Source organism: Trichechus manatus, unplaced genomic scaffold, assembly GCF_000243295.1.
Source record: "Trichechus manatus latirostris isolate Lorelei unplaced genomic scaffold, TriManLat1.0 scaffold00092, whole genome shotgun sequence".
NCBI classification, from domain to species: Eukaryota; Metazoa; Chordata; class Mammalia; order Sirenia; family Trichechidae; genus Trichechus; species Trichechus manatus.
The window spans coordinates 457,845-471,058 of record NW_004444028.1 but is presented as its reverse complement, the minus strand read 5'-3'; the positions used below and the strand labels follow the sequence as shown (position 1 = coordinate 471,058).

Here is a 13,214-nt window from a genome sequence, read left to right as displayed (position 1 = left end):
TTATTTTCTGCCTAGGGAATTTCCTAGCCTAATGTTCCATCTCAGAAGGATAGCGTAGAATTTTCTACTTCTAAATTATCTTTAAATTTATTGAATGACCCAATCGCTTTAGCATTTCAAGACAAGATCTGTTCTGCCAGTCCTTTCAGTGACGGCATTGCCACATCTACCCAGAGCCAAGGACCAAAGTTCTGGAGAACCTTTCTTTAGTCACCCTTTGTTGGTAAAACCAAACCCGTTGCCATCAAGTAAATTCCGAATCATAGCGAACCTATAGGACATAGTAGAACTGCCCCATAAGGTTTCCAAGGAGCATCTGGTGGATTCGAACCGTGACTTTTTGGTTAGCAGCCATAGCTCACCAAAGCTCTTAACCACCGTGCCACCAGGGCCCCCTTTGTTGGCAAAGGAAATAAAGAAGGAGAAGAGTAGACCAAGGAGGTTCAGGGCTAAAAAAAGACATTGTCAGAGCTATTTTGAACAGATACTATCATTTTAGAACAGATATAAAAACGCAAAAAACCAAATCCGTTGCCATCGAGTCAATTCCAATTCATAGTGGCCCTATAGGACAGAGCAGAAATGCCCATAGGGTTTCCAAGGAGCAGCTGGTAGATTTGAACTGCATACCTTTTGGTTAGCAGCCAAACTCTTAACCACTGGCACCATCAAGGCTCCAGAACGTAGATTGTATTAAAAGATGGCTCCACTTATATGAAATATCTAGTATAGACAAGTGTATAGAAACTAAAGCTTACTAGTGATTACCAGGGACAGGTAGGAGAGAGGGGAAAGGGGGGACTCACTGCTTAGGGGACACTGAGTTTCTGTTAAGGATGGTGGGAAAATGCTGAAACGTATAATGGTTAACTAAGGCACTCAGCTGCTAACCAAAAGGTCAGCGATTCGAACACCCCCTGCCACTCTGTGGCAGAAAGATATGGCAATCTGGTTCTGCAAAGATTTCCGGCTTGGAAACCCTATCGGGCAGTTCTACTCTGTCGTATAGGGTCACTGTGATTTGGAATCAATTCACCGCCAATGGGTTTTTTTGTTTGTTTATTGTTTGTTTTATAATGGTTGACAACAAAATAAACATAATTAATGTCACTGAATGTTCATGTAAAGAATAATGAAATGGAAAACGTTTGTTACATATAGATTTACCACAATTTAAATAATAAAAAAGGTGGTCATTCTGGTAATTTTATAAAAATTGGTGGTTTTTTTCTTTGCTTTGTTTATTTGGAATGAAGTATGGTGCATTAATTTATGGTAGTCTATTTGAGAATTATTCATAAGTAGGGTTTTGCATACACAGAACTTTTATAGCTTCTAATCAGGCACAGAGTAGAACCAAAATAGCCATGTGAAGGTTACAAATTAATGGATTAACATCATCTGCTCACTTGTTTTTTTAGGAGAGGAGCTTGTCCTCCCCTGTAAAGTCTATTTTACTTTCCTGATGGACTCTCGCAATGAGATTTGGTGGACCATTGATGGAAAAAAGGCTGACGACACCAATATGGACGTAACGGTCAACGAAAGGTATCATGGGGCATGGATGGGAGTTGCTAAACTTTGTCCCTCAACAGAATGCCCTTGGATGTATATTGGTCAATGAAAACAAAAGTTCTAATTTTTGCCTATCATTAACAGATATCAGCAAAATGCTTCAAGTCTTTAGTGGCAGCATCCCACAACAGGATTATTGGACTTATAATCTAAGGGCCAGATGTAGCCTGATGAGTGTTGAAGAGTTGAGTTAGAATCTGTTTAGGCTGGGCAACTTTATCCAAGTCTGTGTAGAGGTGAAAGTTCCCCACTGTCTGAAGTCCAGCAGGGTTTACCCCTTTATGATACCCACTTGGAAGGAGATGAAATGCAAGTCCTGTATGAATGAAAAGGTCACAGTTAGAGGGCTGTGAACACATGAACATCTGTCAATGTGGCTGTCTTCACTTTCTCAGTTTTGGAGTTTGGGCCTATGTGTTTCTGCCTCAGAGGATTCTGTTAGTTTCTTGTTTGGGGTGAGCATATGTTTTTGATCTGTCTCCTCTTCTCTCTGAATTCATGTAGCATGTATGCCACATTTAAAATTAATTGTTTGTTAATATTGATTAAATACATTTATGCTCTTTAAATTTTATTTTAGAAGAGGATGAGTAGTAATATAGCTCAGTCTTAAAATAACAACCCTAGCTCAGTTTATTCTTAAATATTCTCAGATTTTTTTTTTTTTGAAGGGGGTTAGAAGGGAAGAAAGTATGGGACTTTGGAGGAGAAAGATTACTCTGTAAATGAAGCACATCTTTTCCAAAGAACAATTGGTTCAGTGCGACAATTAATAAAAATCAGCAGCTGATCACCTACATGAAAAAGTAGTTCCTAGACCTTAAGGCTTATTACCTGTGGGCATGAACTTCTAGAATCCAAAAGATATGCCTCTCCTAGTAATAAGCTCAGATTATGCAGTCATTATAAAAGGCCGATTTTGCATCAGGTACTGTGCAAGGTACTTAGTCCCTAAATGTTGTTCTGTTAGGAGTCGGTTTCAACTCATGGCAACCCGGTCATGTGTGCAGAGTAGAACTCTGTGGAGTTTTTAAGGCTGTGATCTTTTGGAAGCAGATCTCTTGGCCTGTCTTCTGAGGCACTTCTGGGTGGGTTCAAACTGCCAACGCTTCAGCTAGTAGTCAAGTGCTTAACCGATTGCTCCCCCACACCCCCAGCTAGGGACTCCCAGTCCCTAACTAGGTAGAGCTTATAATTAGAGGAGTAACAATAGTTAAACAGACATGTCAATATAATATGATAAATGCAGTGACTGGGAAGTATTAGATTTTAAGGGAAGATTTAGTAAGGGATCCCAATCAATTTTATAGGAGTAACAAATGTCTCTCCAATGACCCCCTTTGCTGTCAAGTCGATTCTGACTTATAGCGACCCTATAGGACAGAGTAGAACTGTCCTATAGGGTTTCCAAGGAGTGGCTGGTAGATTTGAACTGCCGACCTTTTGTTTAACAGCCTGAACTCTTAACCACTTCGCCAACAGGGCTCCTCTGGTACTTACGTCCAGATTTGAAGGATAAGTAGAAATTAGCTAGATAAAATGGGAAGAATGTCCCTGGTAAAAGGGACATCACTTGCAAAGACATGGAAGTTAGAGCCACAGAGCATATTCAGAGGCAGGGAAGGAGCTTCCCAAAATTGGAGCCATGTTTGTGAAAGGAATTGATGAAAGACCTGTCTGGAGAGAAGGGAGAGTTATTGGTCATTTCAGGAAGTCTGAACATTGTGTTTCCAATCCTCATCATTATTATGAAAGTCATGTTGTTCCTTCTTGCTGCTATTGAAACACACGCTTCGTCTACACCAAAACAAAAAGAAATCGTGTACATCGAAGCAGAGAATTAATACATAACATTCTTATCTCAAAAAATGGTTGTGCTGCCTCTGTGTTCATAGGAGAGCTGTGGAGTTAAGTGGAGGTTAAGCCAGTCACAGCCCTTACCCACATTCTCGAGACCAACGGCAAGCCTTATCAAATGGAGAACGTGGATGGCAAACAGCCAGCTGTAGGAGACATTTCTTATTTTCACTCTTGGAGAAAAGTAGTTCGGAAGGATTTTAAATCTTGACCTTGGACCTAAAGCGCCTGATCTCTGGCTCACTGAGATTTTGGTATATTTATTTTCACAAAATTTACTTGCTCTGAGCAGTTTTCTCTTTTTATATACTAGGATATAACCATGCAGTTTCAGCATTTTGAAATATTTTCCCTGTGTTCAGATTTCAAACTATGAGAATCACTGAAATGCATTAGCTATTAATGTGGGTAGAGTACAGGATAATAATAATAACCACCTATATTTATTTATTATTTAGCAAGCACATTGGTTTAAAATATTAAATGTTACCAGCATTGGTCTAATACATTACACATTAATATATGCAATCCTCTGAATTCTTTAGTAAGTCAATACATTTAATGTACTGTGTAGGTACTGCTACATTCCTCTTTTTAAAAAAGAGGGACCTGAGGCATAGAAGGGGTTGTTAACTCGCCCAAAGTACATGGCTAATATATAGAAGAGCCTAGATCCAAACCCAAGTGGGTCTGGTTCCAGAAACAGTTCTCTAAACCAATACAGCATCCTGCTTCAGAAGTGTCTGAGGAAAAAAGATATTTTGCTTTGGAGAGACATCTATAGTATGATCCTAAGGCTGGGATTTGATCAAGACACTGGGATAATGTGAAACATAGAGGGTAAGGAGTAGTACAGGAGTCTAGAAGTGCCTACTGGGGCACAGGCAACACAACTTATCAATATCCCATCTGTCCTCACCAAGGGGCCCTGGGGTCACCTACTTTTCTGGGTCACAGGCAGTACATGGACTGCCTTCCTAATGCTCTGATTTTCTTCCCCCCGTTTCTAGTATAAGTTATACTAAAACGGAAGATGAAACCAGAATTCAGATTCTAAGCATCAGGAAAGTTACCCCAGAGGATCTCAAGCGAAGCTATGTCTGTCACGCGAGAAATGCCATAGGGGAGGTGAACAGGACAGCGACCGTGAAACAGAAAGGTAATGGCTGCCCCCAGTAGGTGAGACTGTGGACTCCAGATGTGACACTGTGTGGTGAATAAGGAGAAAAGAGATGGGGAATGAGAGAGAGCTCCAGCATCTAGCAGAACATCTGACACATACCCATGAATCAACATGGAGTGAGAAATCTCACGAGAATGTTTCCATCTGTGTAAAGATACTCAAAATATTGTTTCTGATAGTTTTAATGCCTAATCGTAGCTAAAAAAATACATATGATTATGATAATGCAGCCTAATTTTGTACCAGATAATTAAGAAAGATGAACAATTAAAGAAAATATTCAAAGTTACCCTGGATGGACCCACATATTGTTGGTAAATTGTAAAGACCCATTTAAAACCATTGATGGCAGAGTTCAACAGTCATAAAAATGATCATACCATGTGACATAATACTTCTGGAATTTTTCCTGAACAAATAATTTAACAGTGAAAGAATTATGTACCCATTGATAGTCTTAGTAGCATTATCGATAGTAATGAAACATTATAATAGCAACCATCTAATTAGACACAAGTAATTAAGATATAAAATATTTATTCTCAGAAAAATATAATTTTAAATTATCATGTTAAAAACTATGTATCCATACTCAAGCAGGTTTATAATATGCCATTAGCCACAATTACTAAATTGAAAATAATTTAACGATGTTTATAAATGATATAAAAATTATTTAACAGGGTTAGGAAATGGAAACAAACATGGAAAAATGAAAACAGACAATTTGTTAAAATAGTGAATTTCTGGATAATTAAAAGACTAATTTCTATGTTGATACTACTATATTCTTCTAAGATAAATAAAAATTTAAAAACATTATTGTGTGCCCTTTGATCTTGAAAGACAGTGTCTAAAATTCTCTTTGGGTGATACCGAACACAGAACTCCACACAATTAAGCCCTTCAAGAATGTTTTTCAGTGTGGAGAAAAATAATAAAGACATAATCACACGTGCAGTGGGTCATTCAGAATCGTAGTGTCTAATAGAGCCTGTAACACATACGTGAACAATGAAATAAAAAGCTCATTCATAACTGTTACATTTTGCAATGAGATGTAATCTTTTTATTTTGTGAATTACGTATCTTTATTTCATTACACATCAACAGAATGCATAGACAATAGTAATTAAATTTTGATGTCTTTAATATTTTGCCATAACAATCACGTAAAATCATCTTAATGCAAATTTTTCTTTTTTGTCCTTATAAAGTTATTTCTGCCAAGGTAAGAGGATGGAAGTATTTTACTTAACAGTTGCTAGTTTGATTTATTATTGGGTTTTAAGAGTACTTCATTGTTCTAGATACAAGTCCACTATCAATGTGTGATTTGCAAATATTTGCTCCCATTCTGTGGTTTTATGTGACTTCCTTTTCACTTTTCTAAAAATACTTTAGTTTTATTTTGTTACTGTTGAGAATATACACAGCAGAACATACACCAATTCTATAATTTCTACGTGTACGATTCAGTGACATTGACTATATTCTTCAAATTGTGCAACCATTTTCACCCTCCATTTCCAAATTGTTCCTCCCCCATTAACCTGAATTCACTGCCCCCTAAGTTTCCTGTCTAATCTTTTGAGTTGCTGTTGTCAGTAGGATCCCATATAGACATGGGATTTGGTTTCTTCATTTGGAGGTTTAGGGTCACTGCTTCATGGGACATCTCCGTTAATTGGCTTAATATCGTGTTTAGTACTTTTGTTCTATCTCCTAGTTCATTGCATAGTGCCTGGGGTCTTCAAAGCTTGCAAGCAGTCCATCAGTCATCCAAGGTACAACAGTTGGTCTCCATTCACCTGGAGCAACAAAGGAAGAAGAGTTAGAAACAGGAGGAAGAAATGGAATATGTGGCTGATTACCTCTATGAACAACTACCGCCTTTGCCATGAGACCAGAAGACCTGGATTATGCCCGGCTACCATTCCTGAATGTTTTGATCGAAGATGCCAGAAGAGTCTTTGATCAAAACAAAGGGGAATCTTGATCAAAAGGGGGAAAATGGATGACACAATTTCAAATTCGTATGGAATCCATACTTCCTGGAGCCATGGAGGCTGGATGAACCCCTGAAACTATTGCCCTGAAATAATATTTAAACCTTAAACCAAAAATATCCCCTGAAGTCTTTAACCAAACTATAATTTAGTATAACCAGTAAAGAATGTCTGCCTTGAGCATTGTGCTCTTTTTTTTTTTTTTTTTTTTAATATTTTATTGTACTTCAGGTGAAGGCTTACAGAACAGATAGTTTCTCATGTAACAGTAACACGAGCATTGTGCTCTTTTAAGAAGTATTTATATGGGATCCAACTGAGACTTAATTGTTTTTTTAAAGCTGCTGAAAAAGAGGATTTCATCTCAATGCTTCATTTCATTTTGGAAAGTAGAGCAAAGACCTGAAGTGTATACGCTTCTTAAAAAGTAGTCCTGGATTGGTTCTGGGTCGTTAATTGCTCCTGCTCTCCAGAAGCTAGTATAAGGAGAAAAGGCTGAACTACAAGATGTAAGGCAGTGGTTCCCAAAGTCGGTTCCTCAGAACACTGCTGAGAACCCTGTTGTACTGCAGTTGATTACTGGGACTCTGGAGTCAGATGGCCTGTGATGGAATCCTGGGTTCTGTGCGTCCTAACTTTTCGACCTTGGAAAAGTCACTTAATCTCTCTGAGACTCAATTTCTGCATCTTTTAAGTAGGAAAAATAATACCACTACTTCATAAGATTGTTGTAAAGCACTGACATGTATACATATATATGTGTATATATGTATATATATATGAAGCCCTAGTCGTGCAGTGCTTAAGAGCTTGGCTGCTAACCAGAAGGTTGGCAGTTCGAATCCACCAGTCAATCCTTGGAAACCCTATGGGGGAGTTCTACTCTGTCCTGTAGGGCCGCTATGAGTTGGAATTGACTTGATGGCAACAGGTTTTGTATATATATATATAAAATGCTCAGTAAATGGTAGCTATTATTTCTGTAAGATTTTCATAGATGTTATTCAACAAAGAATCTTATGTTGAAATAAGTATCATTAAAATCTACATTAAACAAAACATATCAAGTTACTTTAGTTCAGGGTCTCCTAGAGTCTTTACTATGCTAACATTTGGTATGACTACTAGATGGAGTTGGAAAATAGTAGGCAGTATTTTTTCAAGTATGTTTGACACTAGAATTCCTGAAGTATGGAGCATCTTGTGGGACTTGTCCTCTGAGGCATATGCATTGGGGAGCACTTATAGGGGATGATGTTCGTTGATAACTTACTGTCAGATGGATGGAATCAAAACAATCGATTAAAATAATGTTTAATGTAGGAGTGATGTCCAAGTCTATCCGCTATACATACTTGAGTAGCTGCTCTTTCACAGAAGGCCCTGCTGTAAATGGTTTAGTATGCTTTCTTAGTCATCTAGTGCTGCTACAATAGAAATACCACAAGTGGATGGCTTTAACGAAGAGAAATTTATTCTCTCACGGTCTAGTAGGCTACAAGTCCAAATTCAGGGTGTCAGCTCCAGCGGAAGGCTTTTTCTTCTCTGTCAGCTCTGGAGGAAGGTCCTTGTCATCAGTCATCTTCTCTGGGTCTGGGAGCATCTCAGTGCAGGAACTTCAGGTCCAAAGGACACGCTCTGCTCTGGGCACTGCTTTCTTGGTGGTATGAGGTCCCCACGTCTCTGCTCGCTTCTTTCTTTTATATCTCAAAAGAGATTGGCTTAAGACACTACCTAATCTGGTGGACTTCATCAGTATAACTGCTGCTAATCCATTTTATTACATCATAGTGATAACACATAGGGAAATCACATCAGATGATAAAATGGTAGATAATCATACAACACTGGGAATCATGACCTAGCCAAGTTGACAGATATTTTTTGGGGACACAGTTCAATCCATGACATATGTACAGCATCAGGAATATGAAATGGCAAATGGACCCATGCAACCAGATGATTTATGTGGAAAGGTGATATATAATCCAGTTGTGTCTCTGTACGTCCAGTGGTACAGAAATGTTGTGGGTTTTTTTACTTAGCTTCTATGCCAGCTAGGCCAGCTAACGTGAAGTTCAGAGGTGATATCTGTGTTTGCATCCATATGTTAAATGTATGGGTCCTTCTCAGAATTCCTTGACGGTGCATTCTTTGTGCTTTATCAGGAAAGGATGACAGAAGGGACTAGGGCCTGAAATTAGAGGTCAGCCTTCTCATTAACAGCACAGTTTCATCCTCAGCTTTTTCTTAAATCTGAAAATGTCTTATATGATCTTAATTTTATTGTTCAACATTTTTTAAGAAAATTTTCAAATCAATGAAAGAATGGAAGCAATTATAAGCCATATACACCAACTAGATTCTACCATTAACATTTTGCTCTCTTTGCTTTATCACATAACCTATCCATATACCCACTCCTCTATCCACCCATCAGTTCCTCTTATTTTTGATGACTTTCAATGTAGTTACAGACACCAGTGAAGTTATCACCTAAATATTTGAGCACCTTATCATTAACTAGATATTAGTATTTATTTACCATTCTCTTGGTTTTTAGTAAGGTAAAATTTGCAGAGCAAAAAATTGAATAACTCTTGATAATTTTTTGAGAAATACATATGGTGATATATTTTTGTAATGTAAGGTTTTATCAAGATGTAGAATATTGCCATCACTACATTGAGTAACCTCATGCCCTCATCAGTCAATCCCTGCCAGCACCACTACCCCCTCGAAGTGACCACTCTTCTTATTTTCCTTTTTACCATAGGTTATTTTTCCTCTTCTAGAACTTGATATATATTGACCCATACAGAACATACTCTTGTATAAAGCTTCTTTCACTTACCACATATTCTTGATGTTCATCTATGTTGCTTGCATCAGTGGTCTGCTCCTTTCTTTTTTTCTTTTTTTTGGCCAAGTTGTATTTTTTTGTAAGAATCTATCACAATTTGTTTATTCATTCCCCTACTAGTGGACATTTGGGTTGTTTGCAGTTTTGGGCTTTTATGAATAAAGCTTCCGTGAACATTCTTATCCAAATCTCTTTGGGCACTCTTGATTTGACTTCTCAGATACTATGGAATGAAGGTGAACTGGTATCAATCAGTGAATGCTCTAAGGCCAGAAGCTGAAATCCAGAATGCACAAGTTTTAAAACACTATGATAGCAGCCAAGCAAAGTAGGTCTACAGGTCAGTTTAGTCATAGGTCTCTGGCTTACAGTCATTAAAATAAAACATTCTCTTTGCTTCAATTCAGAAAAATGATCATTACCACAGTTCCAAAAATTGGCAAGAAGTCCCAACAACTTAGCAAAGAATAGCCACGGGTTCTGTGGCAGAGAATGCTTGCAAGTCCGAGCATCTAGCATATGGCTGGTAACACAGTGTATAGCAAGGCCCCCCTCTCCCACCTGTAACAATGAAGCTGAAGGGAATAACTTACATTTCCAAGGAGAAACGAGACTGTAGAACAGGAACTCTAACCAGGGATAAAGGCTGAAGCTGACGTATTGACCTGATTTAACCAAAGATTATCTACAGATTTGGATCTTGGAGCCAGTTATTACTGTAGAAGTCAAAAAGGGATGGAGGAAATTCTGGTTCTAAGAGTAACAGCAAAGCAAGTGGTGAATTCTGCAAAATCCTCAGTCGGATTATCAGTGAGACTAGGGAAAGAAGCAATTTAGGAGTCCAGTTTTGTCAAATTGCATCGCTCCTTCCTGACTGGAGGATGCAAGTCATCTTTGCTCTAGGATTTTGTTGTTGTTGTTGTTAGGTGCCATCAAGTCAGTTCTGACTCATAGTGACCCTACGTACAACAGAACAAAACATTGCCTGGTCCTGCGCCATCCTCACAATCATTGCTATGCTTGAACCCATTGTTGCAGCCACTGTGTCAGTCCATCTCATTGAAGGTCTTCCTCTCGTTTGCTGACCCTGTACTTTACCAAGCATGATGTCCTTCTCCAAGGACTGATCTCTCCTGATAACGTGTCCAAAGTAAATAAGATGAAGTCTTGCCATCCTTGCTTCTAAGAAGCATTCTGGCTGTACTTCTTCCAAGACAGACTTATCCGTTCTTCTGGCAGTTCGTGGTATATTCAATATTCTTCGCCAACACCATAATTCAAAGGCATCTGGGATTGCATCAGAGTAAAATCTTTAAGCCAAAGTGCAAGAGATTCTAGCTTGGGCAGAAGGCAGCTGTGGGCTGAAGGTCACACCTTTCCTGCCAGCCAGCACTGCTTTCTTAAAAGAAAGCTTTGAGAGCACATCCTGCAGCCATTAGAAAGTCAGGCTTGTGAATTATTTTTTCTTAAGGGTCCAGTTAGTTAAGTAACATTAGGCATTTCTTTATATAATCTAGATGGTAGTACAAAATGCAATCTGTGACTATGACACGTGATTGGATGACACAAAAACAAAATTGAAAACCCCCATTAGAAATAAAATAGACAATTGTAAAATGAATGTGGAAGAGGGAAATTCATGAGGGTAATTGATCTACCGGTCATTAAGCAAGATCTCTCTCTCTCTGTCTCTATTGACATTAGAAAAATCCATTTCAGGTAAGTACAATCACTGATTTTTTTTCTTCCTATTACAAAATGTTCTCCCAGCGTGAGCCAAAATAACTGAGCAAATAATGAAGATGACAGTGGGAATTACCCAGTGTACTGCTAACATAACATGTGCTCAGAAATACCAAGGACACAAGCGATTTTCATGCCAGCTACCCAAATTGATCTTAGTAAATTCTCAACAACTGCACGGACGTAGCTGTGGTGTTTTATGATGGAGTTTTCCTGTTTTAAAGCACCGTTATTCATGGACAGAGTACAAGAGTACCTGATAATATTTCTGCACTGCTGAGTCCAGACTGTACCTGCAGCAGGCTTAATATTCTGGGGTTAGGATAATAAACGTAAAACTCTACGATTTGCCCTTTAATTATAGAACTTCAGGCTCTGCTCCAGGCTGCTTCGCGTTTTGCCTTTTGGAGAAACACCTGTTTTAAAAGAACTCTTTTTCACTAGTATAGGGTTGCTATGAGTCAGCATCGACTTGACTACATAAAACAAGAACAACATATGATCAGTAATTGAACTTTATGGTAGTGTTACCCAAAGCAGGTCTTGCTCGGTGTGGCTTTTCGTCAATAAAGACACCGAGGTGAGGCAGGAGGAAGAGCATTTATTGCAAGCACACAGGCAAGGAGCAGGGAGGTGTATACCTCAAATTAAGCTCCCCAAACAAAGGGAGGCAGAGCCTTTTATACCGTCTCTCACAAGGAAGTGCATACAAACATTATGGACTGCATAGGTTATCATGGCACGCAGGTGCAGTAAGACAAATTGCATGTTTTTTCTCTGGCATGTAGGCTTGAACCACATGCAGTGCTTCGAGGACAATGGACGGGAGCGGGCAGGTTCTGCTTGGTCCGCTTCCAATTGAGCCATGCCCATGGCCATCACCCAAGGTTTTGTTGGCTAATGGACAGGAGGAGCAGGTCTCGCTTGACAATGGCTAAGCAGCTGCTGGCTGCGCCCACTATCAGTAGTGTTACAAAAAGATCCCTGGATTTCGGAGTCAGGTCTCAATAACAGACCCAGCTTTGAATGAAATTCTTCCATTCCTGTCTCATCAAACACTTAACACCTACAGTTTGCCAGGTACTCAAAGAAGCCTCCCCACACCACCCTACCTAATATACCTCCGTGTCCCAGCCCCAGTCCCAGTCACCTCTGTCACATTACACTGGCTTCTTTCTTTTACAGCTCTGATAACGAGCTCAAATTATCTGACTTCTTTGTTTCTTTGCTTATTTACTTCTTTGAAAGAGAGTATTAGCACCAAGAGAGCATGTGGTTTATTCATTCTCTGTTTTGTCCACCATAATATCCCCAAGATCTTCAGCAGATAGTAGATGTTCAACAAGTAATTAGCAAGTCAGCAAATAAATAATTTAAGCCACCCCTGCTTCAGATCCAGTCCATAGTCTGTTCCTTACTCAGACTTTTAAGCTTTATTACCACAAGCTAATGAAGTAGCCAAATGGAGTTGTTAATAAATATGCCAGATGTATGAAATGTTATATTGCAAATGGCCAATGCTATACTAGGTATTTTAGAGTTAGAATGGATAAAGAAGACATAGTCTCCACTTGGAAGACTGTAAATGTATGATTTCGTGGGGGGGAAGAGAATAAGTGGAGAATCAGGCTTATAGGCAAATTACAGTATAATAGAAATGCTATAATAGAATTGTAGACAAAGGGAGGAGTGGGAATTTCCATGAGGCAGAGGTTAGGATGCAAGAAGGGTTTGTTCTAGGTAAGCTTATACAGAATGATAACTTTTCAGCATGGACTTGAAAACTAAGTCTCCAAAGAAAGAGAAAGCACTATTCCAGCCAGAAGTCACCACATGAGCAAAGGCATGAAGTTAAATCTTCCTGATGTTTTTGAGGAAAGAACAAGGAAATGAGGCTGGGAAACTGGTTGGCGGCTTGTTAACTACAGGGCTAATGAGTTAATATTTAGTCTTTCGGTAGTTAGGAATCACTTTATTCTATTTC

General features: G+C 38.8%; 1 protein-coding gene across 2 annotated transcripts in view; it reads left to right on the top strand.

Moving 5' to 3' along the window:
- Positions 1–13,214, top strand: part of IL1RAP (interleukin 1 receptor accessory protein) — a 156,833-nt gene that overhangs the window by 129,085 nt on the left and 14,534 nt on the right. For both annotated transcript variants that reach the window (XM_012557264.2, XM_012557265.2), the window contains exons 7-8: positions 1,422–1,548; positions 4,443–4,591. In XM_012557264.2, coding sequence (XP_012412718.2) covers positions 1,422–1,548; positions 4,443–4,591 — 276 coding nt within the window. The remainder of the gene's footprint in view (positions 1–1,421; positions 1,549–4,442; positions 4,592–13,214) is intronic.